This window comes from Clupea harengus, chromosome 19, assembly GCF_900700415.2.
Source record: "Clupea harengus chromosome 19, Ch_v2.0.2, whole genome shotgun sequence".
In the NCBI taxonomy this organism is placed as follows: Eukaryota; Metazoa; Chordata; class Actinopteri; order Clupeiformes; family Clupeidae; genus Clupea; species Clupea harengus.
In genome coordinates this window covers 13992487-14011627 of record NC_045170.1, presented here as the reverse complement: position 1 = coordinate 14011627, position 19141 = coordinate 13992487, and the positions used below count along the sequence as shown (strand labels likewise).

General features: G+C 43.4%; 1 protein-coding gene across 2 annotated transcripts in view; it reads left to right on the top strand.

Annotated features, from left to right (window-relative positions):
- rims2b (regulating synaptic membrane exocytosis 2b) overlaps positions 1-19141 on the top strand; it is a 111157-nt gene that overhangs the window by 65468 nt on the left and 26548 nt on the right. Inside the window, exons 21-33 of one of the 2 annotated variants that reach the window (XM_031585764.2) lie at positions 231-329; positions 1716-1787; positions 2699-2806; positions 3580-3642; positions 3960-4034; positions 4442-4486; positions 4636-4692; positions 7090-7199; positions 10765-10836; positions 11452-11499; positions 13086-13121; positions 16614-16643; positions 17690-17715. In XM_031585764.2, the coding sequence (XP_031441624.1) occupies positions 231-329; positions 1716-1787; positions 2699-2806; positions 3580-3642; positions 3960-4034; positions 4442-4486; positions 4636-4692; positions 7090-7199; positions 10765-10836; positions 11452-11499; positions 13086-13121; positions 16614-16643; positions 17690-17715 (841 nt within the window). The remainder of the gene's footprint in view (positions 1-230; positions 330-1715; positions 1788-2698; positions 2807-3579; positions 3643-3959; positions 4035-4441; positions 4487-4635; positions 4693-7089; positions 7200-10764; positions 10837-11451; positions 11500-13085; positions 13122-16613; positions 16644-17689; positions 17716-19141) is intronic. The other variant, XM_031585765.1, reaches the window with a different exon arrangement.

The following is a 19141-nucleotide window of genomic DNA, read 5'->3' as shown; positions in this document are numbered from 1 at the left end:
ATACTGTACTTGAGTCACTGCAGAAATCAGAGGGAATAATGTTTTCTTAAATTGACTGAGCGACTTTTTGTGTTTCCTCTGTCTGACCCTCCTTCTCTGTGTCTCTGTCTGTCTGTGTCTTCTTCTGTCTCCCCCTATCCACTTTTTCTGTTTCTCTCGCTCTGTCTCTCTCTCCCACACACACACACACACACACACACACACACACACACACGCACACACACACACAGTCGGAGTTTGGACCATGGTGTCAGAGGGGGACCTTCGCTCTACGGAACTGGCAGGATGGATCGGCATCGCTTGTCAGAAGACCATTACTCGCCCGACAGGTAGGGCTCACGTTCATGCAGCACACCTGACCTCAGACCAGTACAGTCAGGGAGCACCCAGTGGCCCTCTAGGGGTCCCACCCAGTGAAGCACCCTCAAAGCTCCCTCACAGGCATCACATGCCATAAGTTGCTAACTCTACTCAATGCAACTGGAGTAGACAACTTCAAGTTTAGCTTCCTGTTACAATGTTAACCTTCCATTGAACACTCTAACGTAACATACTATACATTGCCCAAATGTTCTAGACAATGTAATTGTTAGGTGAAAATTCACCCTTAAGTTAGTTCTGGACTCCGAAGTTTTTTCAATAACAATTGCAATTGGGCACACTCACAGCACAAGGATGAAAAGTGAAGCCCTGATACTCACAAAACACAAGGGTTATATACTTAAGATTTATCTAATGCTGACGCCATAAATGTTTAATCATCTAGTTCTCGACTGAGCTTCTAGTATCTTCTCAGGGTCGAGAAAACAATAAGTGGCGCCAGTTAATCAAAGATACACATATACACAGAAACACAGAAAAGCCATGTCACTGATATGAAAAGCATAAAAGGTAATTATTAATACAAGCACTTGATTAATATATTCTGAAGTAATTAACAGTTTGGTAATTATCTCCATCAGTAATGATTAGACTGTGATAGTTTGTGTGAAAATATCGGTCAAAAGTAGTCAGCTAGCAACTAGCTAGCAACTGCCATGCTAACATGGACAAGCACACATTACTGTGTGAAGTACAGTCCCAATTTATCACTGGCAGTGAGACTAATACCTTTGAATGATCTGTACCTAAGCTGCTAAATCTATATCTGACTAAGTAAGATAGCCATAACAGGTTACAATTAAGAGCACTTATGAACAAGGTAGAAGAGCACCTTGAAAATGATTGTGTTAGGCCACTGTTGTCTTTGTATTCGAGTCCTAATCATTTGAGTACTCACCTGCTTTACTTTCAGTTATAAAGAAACTTACTGGAATAGATCTCTGAAACGGGACCGTAAACTGTACAAAAAAAAGGGAAAGATTATGTTTGCCCTCTCCTGAAACGCATTGCTTAGGTAGATTGCTTAGTTTTTGTTCCTGTTTCAGGTTACAAGACAACAAAGTTAAAGAGGTCCATAGGGAATAAAGAGAGAGTGTGATAGTCACTTTCTTTCACTCTTCCCATTGGACCATTGACATTGTCATATTTTACGTCCCTCACCTCTCTTTATCACTCTCCACCTGTTTCATCTGGGGATTCCTCTCTGACATATCTTTCTCTCTCCTTCTATCTCTTGCAATATCTTTTTCTCCCTCTCAATGTCTCTCTTCATTTTTGCTCTCAGCCACCCTTTCCTCATCCATCTCTCTGTTCTCTGTTCCCTGTGGTCGCAGCCACTATCTTACCCTACCTCCTCGAACCCGACAAAGACCGCCAAGCATCGATCCTTATAATCAGGATCCCAGGTATAATGCTGCTTGAGCATGCCGTTGAGCATGACTGAGGACTCCCAGCATCCTTTGCTCCCGCCTAATTCATCAGGAGCATTGTCCTCACGCATTGTCATCCACCCCATTACCACTCTCACCCCCACCCTGGCGCTTTTAGAGGCACCGTAGTCTTGCCCACAGAAGGTGCCTGTTGACGCCCGAGTTGTCAGTTTGTCTCCGTCGCAACTCGGTTGCTTCCTTGTCACTCTCCAGCAGACAAGGTGAATGTTCTGGAAGTCTTGTCAGAACTTTGACAACGCAGTTTTTTTTTTGTCTGTCAAGCCAAGGAGACAGAGCAGGTCTCGTCGTCCCCATGGATACCGGCAGTCTGTGATAATTCCTCAGATCTCCGGCTGTCTGTGGGGATATCAGTGGAGTGTGTGTGTGTGTGTGTTGTGTGTGTTGTGCTCTAAATACTCCTCTAAATATACACATGCTGACCTGAGTCAAACAGTTATGTTCTGTTGCATAAGATGCTTAAATACTGGTCTGTCTGCTGTAGATGTGAGCCCTGTTTTAACTCGATTTCAGTTTTCTGCAAACAGCACTATCGTCGCATCATCTGTTTTATTTTTAGAGAAGGACACAATTCTACAGGATGACACAAAACAACTGCATTTATACTGAATTCTGTGAGTTTGCACTGAATAGATTTTAATCTGAGGGGCTCATACAGGCCACTCAAGACATAACGGCAAAATTCACACCATGCTTGCTGTTTGGAGTCTATAATGAGTGGAAGTCGTCCGTTTTGTGCCCGAATGCTATCCCCTTACTCAAAAACTCTTTGTGGGAGGAAGGCTCTGCAGCCTTGCCGTCTCCCTTGTCAATCCAGCCACGACTCACTCTCTGCTGTCCTGTCCTGTCGTCTTTTTCTCTGGCCACAGCAACGCACCCATGTATCCACTGTATCGGGAAGATGCGGTCAAGTTACTGCGCTCTACTAGGCTGGCCCGCGCGTATTCGGAAGGGGCGGCGTACAATAGTATGGAAAGGTAGAGGACAACTGTGGTTAACCTCCTGTGCTCATCCAAAAAAAATATCCATCCCCCCTTTCCAGCTCCCTTGATGTAAATGTGACCTGATCTCCTAGTCTTGAGAGCTGTAGCTGGTGGTTCCCTTTGCCCTGAGTTTATCTTGACAGACCAAGTGATCACACCTATCCTTTGAAGGAACGTTCGTAGAGCTGCCCTGAGACTTAGTGTATTGATTGGACATTTTGTGTGTTTAGCTTTTGGATGCCTTGATGAAGAAAATGCCCTGTGTTTACACCTCACGCATGACAATTCACCTGGTTGTGCCCTCACACCCACGGAGAGTCTTTGCAAAATATGTTCTGTAGATTCTGAAAGACTCCCCTCCCCATTTCAAAATAGCATGAGATTGACTTGGATGCATGAAAAACTAGTTTGACAGTCCAAGTATGAATATTTCCCAGAGGAAGCTCTATTTAGCTCTGTATGTCCTTAGATGCACCCACTCCCTTCCAAACCGCACTTTGCTGTGTAATGAAATATGTCTACCGTACAGCACTGTTCCCTTGGTGACTGAGGGGATGGGTTTGTGTTGTTTTCATGACTTGGCATATCTGCAAGCTCTCCCCCCCCCCTCAGCCCCCCATTGAGCCGAGTAGCCTCAGCTTCCCCCATATTTGCCTCTCAACTCTCAGCTACAACTTACAGTACATCAGTATTGTAGTCTTGAGAAATGCCATTGTTTAGATCTGGTCTGGTCTGAAATGTATTTGTATTGTACTTCCTTTACCTAGGAGGGGAATAAGGGACAGGAGAATGTCAGTCGCCCTCAGTGACTCATTTGCATCTCCAGAGAGGTAAAAACAGGCAGTAGACTTTAAAAAATGAGCGATATGATGTTAGTTATCATATCCTCACTAGTTTAACTGTCCCATCACACTTTGCATGGTGTGATGTTAAAATGTTGCAAGGGCTTGGCATTGCACATGACAACAAGTAAATAAACAGCTTTAGCAAAGGCTTTCCTTTGCTTTCCAACACATGACTGCCATAAGGAATTACATGGTGTCTGGGTTGCCTTCAATCATTGCAGAGTGAGTGAGAAGTTGCTCAGATAGCGGCACGTAGTTCTAATTTCCCTCTCTTTATTAATGTCTCCTCCTTTGATGGAAAGATATTACAATGGGCCCAGCCAGGTACCCACACCCTGGCCCAATCCCGTCATGAATGGTATCTGTGATGACTATAGGTAAGTCTCCTAAGTAGACAAATAGTGTTGTAAACTGTAGAGTAGTAGCCAACAAAGTCTGTTAAGTGAAATAAAAACATTTACACATTACTCCACATCTCCTTCATTCAATCATTTCCATTAGCCAATCGCTAAACTTCCAGAACCATAATTTCTACATTCAATATCTACTTGACTTGAAAGGCTCCTTGAAATGAACACCCAGCCATTATGTTGCTATATATCCTGTTACTATAGATGAGCTATAAAGATAGGTAAAAGGTGTAAGGCTAAGGAAAACACATACCGGAAGTATTCATTGCTAAAGCATAGCTTCATAGCAGGAACATGCCAAACACAAATCATTGCCACACACAGTATTACAGTACCCCACTCTTCAGATGTTAACTTAAGGTTGGTTTATTCAGTAGGGTCCCCAGGATAGAAATTGAGCCTTCCACAGATCCAGAAAGGTATTCTTAGTTTACATTAGGCAGCAGTAGCAGTCATCTGTTTGAGTAGCTTCCAGTGGCTAGTGGAGAACTTTACATTGATAACCGTAGCTGGGTCTCCAGTTGAGTTCTCAGCATTGCATCCACTCTTCTCATCCTCCCATGCAAAGAGAGGATCTCATACCAGAGTTTCCCATCGCCCCAGGGCCCTTTGAGGAGGACTTAAGGTAACTTACTTAAGCGCACGGATAGCGTAGTCAACATGGTCAGTAGAAGTGTATTTGGTTATCAGTGGTTGTCCGTTTTAGTATTGAAGAGAAGTGGTATATTGTTAGTATTTTTAAGAATAGAAGTATTGTTTTCAAGGACCACACTCAACAGTTTTCTTCTCTCAGCAACAAGACAGGAGAAAGGGTCCCTGTTGGAAGGAGATGTCTGCCTTGTTTTTTTTCTTTTTTCTGTAGTGTTGAGTCTAGGACTCTACAATGTGCCAAAACATTCAGCCTTTTCTAATGAACCCTTTTTCTGTGTTTCCACTTTTAGTTTTACTTTTTGTCTTGTTTCGTTGCCTTGAATTGAATCATGCTGATGGGGAAAGCCAGCAGTTGTTCAACTGTCTAGGCGTGACGTTTGAAGTGCTATGTTTCAGAGTTTTGGGGTGGACTCCCAGTCTGTGCGTAGTCTAGCCACTGTCTAGCATACATAATTCTTACAGGAAACTACAAAAAGATTCTCCCTTCCCTGCAGTGCTGCTACAGTACATCAATCGCTCCCTCGGAATGGAGACGCATTCCCCACATGTCTCCCTGGGCGCTTCCTGGACGGGGCACGTTTGACTGCTGTGTTTCCTGTCTCTTCTTTCCTGTCCCATCCTCTTGGTGCCTGTCTGAGTAGAGCTGTTTGACTAACGTGTTTGCAGGTATAGCCGGGGCATGGTGGACAGGCATGATTATCACAGGTCCCGCTCCGCCGACCAGCGGCCCATGATGGAGAGGCCCATCTACACTCGCTCCCGGTCCTCGGAGCGACCCGACTCTGGCTACATGAGGTCCATGCCGTCCTTGCCTTCCGGAAGATCTGCCCCTCCCTCTCCCGCCCTATCGAGGTGACCCAGCCCAGTCGCAACGACTGACCAGCAAAAAAAACGAGAGAAATCATAAATGATACTTATGCTCCTCACAACAAATCACCCCCCCGCCCCTCTGCCTTGCCTTTGCTGCTGCCAAGTTGCATTTTAATTTCTTTTTTTCCCTTCTTGTGACAGTGCTGTACTTTTTCGTGTCCATCTGTAGACTTTAGATGAGTAGAAATAGTAGAAACTACTAACGTCTTCTTTTTTTCTTTCTTTCTTTCATTTTCGTTTCGTAGACACACTATTTATATTCCCGACATGGGATGTAATGGTGTGGGTTTGCCATCCTTGGTTGTTGAGTTGTCTGGATATTATAATTTTTTTCTTACTAACATTATTGTTTGTCGTTTAACAGCATCCCTCCTTCCCCCCCACTTTGGTTAATGGCCCTTTGGGTGTTGGAGGGTGTGAGGTCTTCCTGCACTCTGACACCTAACGCTTCTTACTCTTTTCTTACAGCATAAGCAGCAACACACAAGCTATGCCTCTGGCTCCACCCTTCTTACAGACTTCATAATACCTTTTGAGAAGTCAACAAATGTGCCAAATTTCATCAACCCACTTTGAGTGTTTTACCAAAGTGGCAGTCCCAATAACTGTTGGTATTTGATGATAATTATTTTGTAATGTATGGTAGAAGTGCCTGTGTTTGAGGCCTTTTAGCCTCTGGTTTGATAAGTGATGACTATTCCATTTTTGTTAACTGTCATAAACATATGTTTATGACGATAGGTTGTAAACAGCCCATAGTCTAAAACTAATCTGACCAAAGAAAACCCATATTCTACATTGCTCCAAGGTGCTATGAAGGTTGTTGTATTAAATGTTGCATGGTTAGTGTGCATTTTCAGCTTGTTACCAGGTGCTGTAGCTAAAATGCACATGACCGTTACATATTTACCAGTATATTGCATGTGTTACTATGGCTAAATATGTGGTGTTGACACTAGTGCTATTTTTATGTTTGTGACCAACAAAATCCCTTAAAACCTAACATGGGTGGTATACCTGGTGTATACTTGATATACACTGTTTGTTGGTTCTCTTTTTCAGATGTGTTTGTATTAACTGTCTACTTGTGACAGTGTCATTAAGGTTGTGAACTGTGTTCTTAATGTTGTAGTTCAACCAACCATGTTCAAATGGAGTCATACACACCCTAACTGCATGGCAAAGATTGTGTGCCTAAGCAAAGTATTCTTCAGCGTTAGCCCCTGTACATAAGAGATGTACATCACTGCAGCCTTGTGATAGCTCCACCTGCAGTTCAAATTGTAGTCATCGCCAACCGGCTTAACACCAAAAACTGAAAAATGTAATGTGTCCTGGACAATTTATGTTAAACATTTCAAGCATTCTCTGAACTCCTAGATCTCAAGTTTTGGATTATGTTTTTTTGTGAGTTTGTGAGTATGTGCATAGTCATCCGTTTTGAGGCCCCCTGGCGGCCAATTCAGGGCAGGCCCAACATTAACATCTCTGTGACCTGCAGGGCAAACCCTCGAGGTGGATCAGTCCAAACCAGCCCCTCAGGGACCCCGGTGTCCAGTCGAAGAGGTCGGCAGCTACCACAGGTCCCGCCGAAGGGGTCTTTAGACAGAAGTAAGTAAATCGATTCAACTCTTGCCTTTGTTTTTTGTTTTTGTTGTGGGGCCGGGGGTTGCCTTACTTTACTTTTTGCTGCACATGTAGTATTGAATGCCGCTGTAGTTAAACAAGTTATTAAGTTCAGCCTTCATTTTCAGATGTAACCTTAATATTACCCTGATTATACTTAAATGAGGTATCATCACAATATGAATCGATATTGCTTATCCACAATTGCTTATCCACAATCCACAATTCCTTCTTCAAACTTGACTCATGCTCTTGTTCACTCTTTAATCTGATGGCTTGGTTCCTTGTTGCCTCTTTTCCTAGACGATGGAGAGGAAATGATTGAGCCTTATGAAGGTGTGTTGTTAATTGCTGTACGAAGTCTCCTAGCCTGAATCTTGCTTGCAGAGGTGGCTAGATGCTGACAAACCGTGTGGCTTCATGCTGATGCTGTGTTTGTTTACCATAACTAGCATAGTATATTGTTTTCTTGGTTAGCAGTCTTGCTCTGTCTGTTCATCTTTCTGTTAGCATTTTAGTTGTTCAAGTTATTGAGCTGTTTAGCTTTTTGCAAACTGTCTTTGTGTTGAGTTTTTGAGCAGTAACTGGAAAGTGTTGTTTAACTGTCTGTCTGTCATAGTAGCAGTGTTGCAGTAGTAGTACTGAGACCATGAGCTTTCATGTGGTGACTTTGCTTCAAGGAAGATGGCATTTTGAACGAACATGGTGCTTAGGCTAATCATTCGTTTTAAGAAAGTGGAAAATGGCAATAGATGGAAATACAATTTAATTAAAAGTTTTCAGGAATCTATAGAAATGTTCACTTTGAATTGCCAGGTTGGCAAATATAACCTGACTATTTCAACAAGTTATCCCAGAACTGTGCTAACAGATGCCTAAACACTCACTGCAAGTGAAGAACACTTCATTATTCCCTCTTTATAGCTTAACTGAAATAGCACTTTAGGAAGCTTAAATTGTATTTGTACCTTAAAGTTATTAAAGTAATGATCAAATTGAGACAAACCATGCTTGTAAGATCAAGCAATCTGGTCCCTGCTAAAGGCCCAAGAGTATTAACTTTTTCAGGGCACTGATACTGACGACGTATTGGTCAGGCCTTTATTGGAGATAGCAGGTTTTGGCCTAGGCCCCAGTCAGATGAATGTCAAAATACTCTGCAGAGTTCTACATCACTGTCAGAGGGCAGTCTGATTAGCAGCGCCTTTCAGGCCAGACAAGTTCCTCAATGGAGATTTATCTGTGGAGGAAAGCAGCTTCTGTTCGTGTAGATGGCCTTGGCCCTCAACAGCCATCACCTGGGCTCAGTCACATATCAAAGCACGGTGTGTGTGTGTGTGTGTGTGTGTGTGTGTGTGTGTGTGTGTGTGTGTGTGTGTTTGTTACATGTGTATGGAGTGTATGGCTTGGTGGAAGACTGAATCTCTGAAATTATGTGAATTGTGTTTAGAGCAGATGTAGCCTAGTCGGTTGCCGTAGTCATTGCTTCTTCTTTGTGTCATGTTGTCTGGTCATTGTTTGCAGCCAGGTCTCTGTTGACGTCTTGTCTTGTTTTTTGTTTGTGTCCACTCCCTGACATGTGAAGCAGCCCACAGGGTGGCGTCTCAGCCCCTTGTGCCCTTTCGAGCACCCCCCCAAGCCCCTAGACCTGCTTCTACCCCAGCACCCAACCCACCAGTGTATCAAACTGCCGTTGCGGGTAAATGTACTATCTCCGCATAGTAAATCAGCACTGCTCCTCTGTGGCGTGCGTAGCAACATTAGGGCTAGAAGCTTTAATGGTCGCATTCATGTCATGTTGAAATAGTCAACGATTTATGTAGTGAAGGTGAACGCTATTCATATCTGCTTCAAATTCATGATTACAATCTCCAGCTTCCCCCTAATAGAGGATTAGGACCTAGTGATCATAGTGTTCATTGTGGTCATATTTTCAGTTGATCCCACTGTACATTGACAGTGTGTTTTTGTTTTTTCCCCTATGTGTTGACATTCTGTTGACCGCGAGGAATCCCAAGAAGCTTAGATTTAGTGTTAGGGGTAAGGGGCGACTGGTGGTGAGGGCTTAAGTGAGGGTTTGAGTTAAGTAAGTGTTTGGGGTGAATTGAGGTTATGGTCAGCGTTAGTTGGCAGTTGAGATTTGAGGGTTAGTTGGGGCAGTTGACTATTTTGATAGTTCAATGTAATAGTGGGCTTACAAAATACGCACTCTTGTCAACCAAACACCTTAGTCTCCTCTACTGTGAAATGCTTAATTTCATCACACGAATTTCACCATGACGTTAAACACTATTGGCTTCTTGATTAGAAATTGGAGTTCTCTGAGAAAATTCCAAACAAATAGGTAGCTTAGCTAGTGTTGATGTCTTGATATGTCGTGATTGTTGCTGATAATATAACAGTTGATATAATGGCGTAGTTGACTATAGCTTCTCTAGTGCGTAGGTTCTGTTGAAGAACAGCTGGCTTTGTAGTTTGAGCTGAGCCTTTAAACTCATATGGTCCTCATATCTTCACACGTTTACTGTTTATGAGTTATTTTATGTCTTCGAATGGTCTTATATGTCACTATGTTTGTTTTTGTGTCATGTTTTTACTTCTTTTCATTGCTTTTCTTAATTTCTTTTCTTTTTCCATTTTCTTCTTTTTCACTCCCTCTGGCTTTTCTCTGATGCCCTTGTCTCTTCCTCTTTCTCTTTCTCTTTCTCTGGCCAACTGTTCCTCTCTCTCTCCTCATATTTCCTTCTTCACTTCACTCTCTCTGTCTCTCATCTTGGGCAGCTGTGGTGGGGACTGCGCCTCCTCCCGCCCCTGCCACAGCTCCCCCTCCCCCGGCTGCTCCGGACCCTCCTCCAGCAGCCGCACCTGTACCTGTACCTGTACCTGTACCTGTACCTGTACCTGTACCTGTACCTGTACCTGCGCCTTCACCTGTACCTGTACCTGCGCCTGTACCTGCGCCTTCACCTGTACCTGTACCTGTACTTGCACCTGTACCTGTACCTGCTCCTGAACCTTCGCCTGCACCTACACCTGCACCTACACCTGCCCCTTCACCTGTACCACCCCCTGTCACTCCAACAGCTGCCGGTAACCACGGTGACAAATCTTCAGTAGTTAGGAGTCGAGTAGAAGTAGGACTCAGGAGCCATGGCTCTAGGGCTGGATCTAAATCTAGGGTTAGTATAGAACACTCCAGTGTAGTGGTAGTTTAGCTGGGTTCAAATGGTAACTAGGCAGCCTTTAAAAGTTGTTTAGATGGTTGGTTGATTGGTTGATAGTTAACAGCACATTTGATTTTAAGATTTCATGTGATTGCATTGCTCACTGTTTCATGTTCTTCATGTCATCTTGTCCACGTCTTTGTCACCATACTATCATCATCACCATCATCGTCACCATCACCATCATCATCCCCATCACCTTCATCATCATCATCATCATCATCATCATCCCCATTGTGGTTATTATGATCATCACCATCATCATCATCATCATCATCATCATCATCATCACCATCACCATGTCACTAAAATGGTGACGGTGGCAGAACCTCCGCCACCCGCCCCTACTCCTGCTGCCTCCCCAGTTCCGCCCCTTACACCACAGGCTTCTTTGACAGGTGTGTGTCTCTTGCAGCCATTTATTTACCAGTAAACTCAGGAAATATCATTGTGGCCAAGACAATTAGCCGAAATATGACTGCAGGCTGAATTGCTATTTCAACATAAGAACATTGCTTTAATTCATAAGAGTAACATGCTGAATTTAATATTTTATAAATCAATCTCTCTGACTAACTCCAACATATCCTAAACTGTCAGTGAGTTTATATTCAAATCCACCCTGTTCACCCGCTTTACCATTTACCTTTCCTTACGTTAAGTGCCACACTGAGTGAATGAGTTTTGTTGGCAAAATGTTCAGCTATTCTATGTTCAGCGAACAAACATCCTCAGTTTCTGTCACTCCAAATATTGCTCAGATATATCTGATATCGCCTCACAATTCCCACCTGGTCCATTCATAAATCTAAATGATTGACAAAGACTTGAGGAGAACTTTTACTTTCTGAACATAACTGACTTAACAGGCTGTTTGGACAACATGTGAAAGGAAATTCTTTATACCCACACAAGTTCTTTATTGGTATTTTCCCATTGTGTGTTGTTTTGTGTGTTTGTCACATTGTTACTCTGTTAATGCCCATTCATTTGTCACCCCTTCACCCTTAAAGAAACTGAGGAGAAACCTGCAGCCTCACAGCCTGTCAATGGAAGAAAAGGCAAGTCTGGGCACACCAGTGTGCGTTAGTGTGTGACACCGCATGTGTTGGTTTGTAGCTCTGTGAGGTGTAGCTTTTAGCCGTGGATTTGAAGTTGCTGTGTGCAGTGTGGGTGCTTCACATTAGACATTCTTCTAGAAAGATCTATTGAAAGACAGAGATCCGACTAGTGTTGGTTGTTTTGATGTAGTTAATTTCAGGTCAGTGCTTTCTGATTTCAGTATTTCCTAAGTTGACCTGCCTTATGGTAGCAACCGTTTAAAGATGTTGCAGACTTTGTAAAGTTCCAGCATTGACCAATAGATGGCAGTAAACTACTACTGATGGGGTATCTTGGTTTGAAGAGGGCACTGTTCCATCTCTTTATCCCCATTGATGCATAATGAGTCAAGAAAAAAAAGACCCAAGTGCATAATTCTGCATTGATTATTTCACCCTCAATTATAATTGCTGCTGATTTCTAATGAGTCGCAAAATCACTGGAGAGAATTAATAGGGTTTCAAACAGAATAACTAGAGCTAGAGCAGATGCTGAATGTAGTATTTGGATGAGAAAGTAGGCAGTGAATTAGCACCATGCAAAGGGATGAAATGGACAGGAAGAAAAAAAAAACAATATGGTGTATGTCTCCACTTTAACAGAGAGAGCATTTTAAGGCTAATTTGAAAGTGATTACAGTTATCGCCATCAGAAAAGTGAAATCAGTGGTATTCATAAGAACTTGCTTTCATAAGCTCATCCATGTGACTGAATGACAGCGCCTTCTTATGTCACTGAAGCGCCAGTGTCACCTCCATAATTCCCCATCACTTAAATGTGACATGTCAGTGTTAAGCAATGTAAGGATAGGTTCATTAGCTCAGATATACTCAAAACAGCACACAAGAAAAACATGCCGCTATGTAGGAAAATGTATGGTATGAGAGTTATGTCATATCAACCTAATTCGTGCATCCTCTCTGTGGTAGAATGCAGTCGTCAGTGTGTAGAATGTGATTTGGTGACGTAGCCTTTTGAATGGAGTGCATTGGTAGCACATTTCTGCTTGCCGGGAATTATTAGCTCATGCTGCTGATATGAAGAACAAATAAATGGATAACATGGCCATTGGATGTGTGGTGTGAATGTCTGTGTCTCCCTTTCACCATTGGATGTGTCGTGTGACTCTGTGTCTTCCTTTGGCCATTGGATGTGTGGTGTGAATGTCTGTGTCTCCCTTTCACCATTGGATGTGTGGTGTGACTCTGTGTCTTCCTTTGGCCATTGGATGTGTGGTGTGAATGTCTGTGTCTTCCTTTGGCCATTGGATGTGTCGTGTGACTCTGTGTCTTCTTTTCACCATTGGATGTGTGGTGTGACTCTGTCTTCCTTTGGCCATTGGATGTGTGGTGTGAATGTCTGTGTCTTCCTTTGGCCATTGGATGTGTGGTGTGAATGTCTGTGTCTTCTTTTCACCATTGGATGTGTGGTGTGACTGTCTGTGTCTTCCTTTGGCCATTGGATGTGTGGTGTGACTGTCTCTGTCTTCCTTTGGCCATTGGCCGGTGGTGTGACTGTCTGTGTCTTCCTTTCACTATTGCCATAGAGGTGACGTGGGAGGACCAGCAGAGAGGAGCCAATGGTATGGAGACGACCGAGGCCCCCTAGGGGGACAGTAGTGCTGAGGGGCCTAAGTGTGCCTTATGGGGCCCTATATGTCCTCTATGGGGTCCTGTGTGTTTGGTTGCACTAGACTAGGCCTTCGATTCGTAGTACTTCTAAGACATAATATGTAGTGTCAGTGTGTTGCTGTGGAGTCGACTCTTCCTTGCTGACCATCAAAGTCCATTCATTTACACTGGGGCCGCGGCCAAGTACCCGAAAAACTCACCCAGCTAGCCCTGTCTGTGTGTTTGTTTAGCAGGATATTTTTAGAGCGCCCGGGAGCTCATATTTCGCCGCACATGTAATCAGATACAGAGGGCCGGCGAGCCAACGCTGCTCCCTTTCATTTAAGGGTGCTCCACACATGTAAACAGGCTTTGATACAATGCGTGCGTCAGCCAGCGAAGAGTTTCGAGAGTGTGAGATGCCCTCCTTGTGTGTGTAGAGTGCCATTTGCAATAGCTCATACTTCTTCTTGCTTGATTGTTTTGAGCTTCACTCCTTCCCTCTCTTAGTCTCTCTGTCCATCTTTCTCTCTCTCTTTTTTATTTAGATACACATACTTTAGATTTTAGATACACACACACCACACACACTCAGATGCATATTTTGTTCCCTCACCCAGCTTGTTAGATATATTTACCTGCTAATCGTTGCTGTGGTAACCCCCTCTGCAGCAAATGTCTTAGCCCACAGCTGTGACAAAGACACAAACATAAGCCCACATACAGCCTGACCGCACACACACACACACACACACACACACACACATACAGTGTCTTACAGCATGGGCGTACCACACATCTGAGGTGAGCGTGCTGTCAATCTTTGAGAAGTTTAAACGACAATGTCTTTGCTCACTGAAAGAAACTTCAAGGAGATGTCAGAGAAAGAAGGTTTGATAATGGCAGCGAGTTGACTCATACCAATTCAAGTCTTCATGTCGGAAGAAATTATTCTTCTGACTGACCTAAAAAAAAAGGTTGTGTCAAACAAAGTGTTCAACTAAAATCACCAAATTATCTAATTAACATCATTTGAAATGAGACTTGGAAACTATTAACTAAGCCAGTTCTAATTAAAAATGAACAGTACAAATTAGTGCTCACCTACTTTCCCTGGATAATAAGAAACAGGAAATATTACAGCAAACAACACATACATAATCGTAGAATAAGTATAATATATAGTCCGGCAGTCATTATCGAAAAATAAATCCGGGCGGGACGAACAGGACCCCAACACGTAGCGAAGGGGTCTTGTTTCGTCCTGAAGGGATTTATTTTGTGTGCTCTTTTGATATGAAAGATGTGAATTAGAAGCACAAAACCCGTTGCCAATGACATGTCATGATTTTTTCGCAGCCGTGAATATACGTTGGGGTGGCCCATTCAAATCGGCGGAACTTTTCGGAACATTCAGAAGAGCCGTATAATAAGTGTTAATATTCAGCACCGAATGGTTTTCCAGTCAACAGGTGTTGAGACGCTACATAGCCAGTATTCTTACAGAGGTCAATACAATGCCTCACCCTGGAAGAAGCTAGTTTTAGCGATACACAGCGTGCTTTAAAGCAGCAATAAGGAGTTGCATAGTGTTACTGTAATGCGTACAGCGCACACTAATACGCACCTGCCATGGGAAGCTACTGAAGCTCTGTTGACATTAGTGTTCAGCTCCTTCAATCGGCCGCCGTCTTTAAGACACACTGATACTGTAATTTACATACAAACACAAATAAATTAATAAATAAACCAATCAGTCACTGTTAAACAGAGATACCCATTTCAAACAACCCAGCTCGATGTCAAACATGGAGGAAGGGAATTAAATCCTTGAGGGACATGCATATGCTGATTAAAGTGCTGAATCGTATCCAGAACAAAAAGCATTATCACATCAACCAAAGCTATGAATACAATACCAGGGTATGCGTATTCTAGTTATACTAATAGGCCATTAATAATTGTCTATGTAATCTGTGTAGGCTCAAGAATGTCACATCCACTTCCACACTGACCTTCCGAGTGACCAGGATTTAAATGACTGTGTCAGTTGGTGAGAATATTTGTCTGTGAGCCGTAGGGCTGCGTTGTCTAGGGGGCGGCTGCGTATTAGCACTAATGTAAACACGAGTGACTCACTGTGACATTTGTCACAACATACGCGCCCTCCAGAGGCGGCGCTGGGGTCTGGGGCATCAGAAGGCTCAGTGGACCAGCTTCACTTCACCGCCCTGGCCAGCTCACGCAAGAGAGAGAGAGAGAGCCTGTAATCAAGCTCTTATCAGGACTAAAATTCAGTGCGCCAGAGTGACGTGAGATTACCAACATGCCAAACATTCTCTCTGTCTCTCTCTCTTTCTCCCTCTCTCCCGCTCTGTCTCTCTCTTTCTTTCCCTTTATTTTTCTATCTTATGCTCCCTCTACGTCTTTCGGCGTGAGATCAGAAGTTCATCGTTGCATATGATTTGTGATAACAAGATGAAAGCGCAGCTAATCAGAGGGAAAAGACGTGCACACACGCACATGTACATACCTATGCCCCTCCCACCCCCACCACCTCCTCTTCCTCCTCTTCCTCCTCACCCTCTAGCCGTGTACACAGATATAGCCACTGAATCCCCCTCAGAAACGGCACACTGAATATGAAGTAACGGAAGTGACTAAATTAGAGGGGGAAAGGGTTTGGGGGGGGGGGGTTTGGGCACTGTGGCAGCAGGAAGCTTTGATGAAGTTGCCGGGAGAATAGCATTACACAACATCATCAGTCAAGCACTGTGAGAGAGACAGGCCAGAGCTCTCATTGGCAACACACTTAAGAAACGCACGTACGCACGCGCGCGCATACGCACACAGGAGAGACAGGCCAGAGACAGGTCAGAGATCTCTTTGGCAACACTGAAGAGACACACACACACACACACACACACACACACACACACACACACACACACACACTCAGCCGTCCCTGGTTCAGGTCTCGCACCACTTCAGCTGAGAACTACAGCCTTAGTGGTGTTTACATGGCCTGAACCCAGCAGGGCAGTGTGTGTGTCACGTAGCGCATCCTTTACGATGAGAGTTTGTGCTCTTCTTATCCATCTGCCTTGAGTGTTAGATGCTAGTGGGGTCCCATTAGCCCACGATATAGCTTTGCTTTGACGCATGACCTTTTGCATTGTCTTGGTGTGTGTGCTTGTGTGTGTGTGTGTGTGCGTGTGCGTGTGTGTGTGTGTGTGTGCGTGTGCGTGTGCGTGTGCGTGTGTGCGTGCGAGTGTGTGCGTATTCACATGATTTCTTTCCCATTGTCCCCTCAACTAACAAATCAATATTTGATTTGCTGAGTTGATGTCTGTTTCATGATGTTAACTTGTGTGTCATTGTTGTGTATTTGTTTGTTTGTTTGTTTGTTTTTGTGTTGTCTGTCACCTTGGTGTCTGACCCTCATCTCCATCTTACTGTGAAAGCCGAGGCTGTGGCTGAGAATGGGGATGCAGGTATGCCGTCTGGACCCTCCATTAATGACCCCCCCCCCCCCTGTTACATAACCCCCGTCATCCTTCAGTCTCATCTGTGAATAAAAGCCTTAATGGATGCTACCTGGAGGGAAATAATACAGGTTTAGCATATCATTATGTGATATGCATTAGATATGTGTAGTTGGGACTGCGTTGGGTCGATTGAGTGGAAGATCTTGGGAAGAGCCTGGGGACATTTCTCCTTCAGGGACAGCAGTTAGACCTCTTCTTACATGCCTAGGAGTCTCTAGAATGTTCCTCTCATTGGCTGCATGGTCAACTCAAGAGCCTTGAGGCATCATGCACAGTTAAATGGTTAAAGGTTGTTGCTGTTTGGAGGATCAGTATGCCGGTTACCTTGAAAAATAAATATCTCTCAAGGACTGTAGATCTTGAATGACACCAAAGGATCCAAATTCCAAGTGAACACATCATTGTTTCTGCTTCATTAGTTGTAAATATTTAGGGCAGCCTCATGGGTAGCTCATTTGCTATACCTGTTGATGCTTAATTATAACAATGCTTGTGAGTTAAGCATCTGTGTTGAGGAAATGGTGTTCCTACTGTTTCTCCTTGTCCCGCGCCAGCTGTGGTGTCCCATGGGATCACGAGTAGCATTCAGTCATGCAGTGGAGTTAGGCTGTAGACTGTGCACTTTTCATAACATGTCTTCACTGTCTGGCCTGGTTTGTGAAGCTGTGTTACGTTCTGTGGTCGTCAAGAAATATTTTTTTGGCTGCGTCACTGTTTACAATGTCTTTGTATGTGGATGTGTGGACAAATGTTGATTTGACTGAAGGCTTCTGTTTGAATGTTATTTGTTGTTCGCTTAGCTGTAATTCAAAAGCTTACGTCCTTTTCCTGCAAAGAAATACGATGCATGGTCGGCATTATAATGTATGTCACATATGTTGAAACATATACAAACTGAGATGTTCCTGATCATGATCGCGCTTAGTCGACATCTCAGAATGCAGAAGCTCTCCTTTCCTCTAACATCTCTCCATTTTCTTTCCTTTTCCCAGGCGGCCTGAAGGACCCACAGTCCAAGGTATGGCTTACAGTCTTTCTATTTCATCGACCACGAAGCACCAGCCAAGCCTGTGGTCTACTTGTCTGTGGAGGCCGTAATTGCTTCGATTGTCTAATTTGAAACATTAACACGTTGTGAAGTCCATTGCATGAAGACAGCCATGAAGATGAAGCATGAGTCACTTATCTTATGTAAAAGCTTAATGACATTACAAAAGAGAGAAATACGCAATACACTCTGGAGGAACTCACAAAATCTCTAAGGAGATGAAGGGGTGGAAAAAGAAGGAGAGAAAGAGAGAGAGAGATCCAGAAAGAGAGCACAAAGAGACTGACGTCAGCCAGGCAGACATCTAGACAAGGAGAAAGAAGGAAAGAAAGAGAGAGAGAGAAGTGAATGGAAAAGGTTTAGAGGTTGTCAGAGACATAAAGATTATATGTTTGAAAGAGCAATATCGGAAAGGGCCATTTTGTGAGCTCTCCAGTTCGTCGCATGATCCTACCAATAAAAAGCTAGTTGGTGTAGTTATGGTGGTGGTTATTTTATGTGGAAGAACTATCATAGGTTCTTAGTGACTAGGTTCTTAGTGCCATGCCAGCTATAGTGCTGTCTCTTCACGTGCAGTCTGCTCATCTTTTATGGTTACATAAAACCCTGGTATGTTCTGGGCATGTCCGGTAGTATGGAATAATATGAGAAACGCTTTATTTACCAATGCCAGAGGTCGCACTCAGGTATTTGAAACTTTTTGTTATGTAATGCAGTCGCTATAATTGATCTTATCCCTCCTTCTCCATCTCATGTCCTTTCACCACTTAAAGAGTTTTGAGAGTAGATGTCTTGTCTCAGTAAACTAGATAAATCTTATGTAGTGACTCAAGGATCTTAATTTGTTTCATAGGCTTTTGTTCCTACACGGTTGGTTGAGACACCAACACATTCATGCTTGTATGCATAGCTAAATGATGACTCCTCTTCCGAAGGAGAAAAGAAAATGTTCTTAACGCATCATACCATAAGTCAGACTCCTAGACGTTAGTAATGCATTGCTGTACTTGAACATGTTGTTACTGTAAATGTTCTTTCTCATGACGTTCATGGGAATGTACACCATGGAGGTTCAACAAAGGAGATGTCCTGGCAGAGTTGCAAATGAATCCAAAGATGGCTGGGTTTTGCTTTTTTTGAACCAGAACTAATACACTTTATATTTTTGGGTTTCGACTTCGGTGTTAAAGAACTATCAAGGTCCTCTTCAGAGACACCATAAAGGTTCCACAGAGAAGATTCTCCTATAGATTCCATATTATACTCTTACTCCTTACTTCCCAGGAAAGGGGTTTTTGGTGCTGCATCCACGTTGCGGTGTGAGCACGATATCACTGGCAGCCAATTAAGGCAAAGCGAAAAGAACGTTTTTAAAATTATTATTTCATGACGTTCA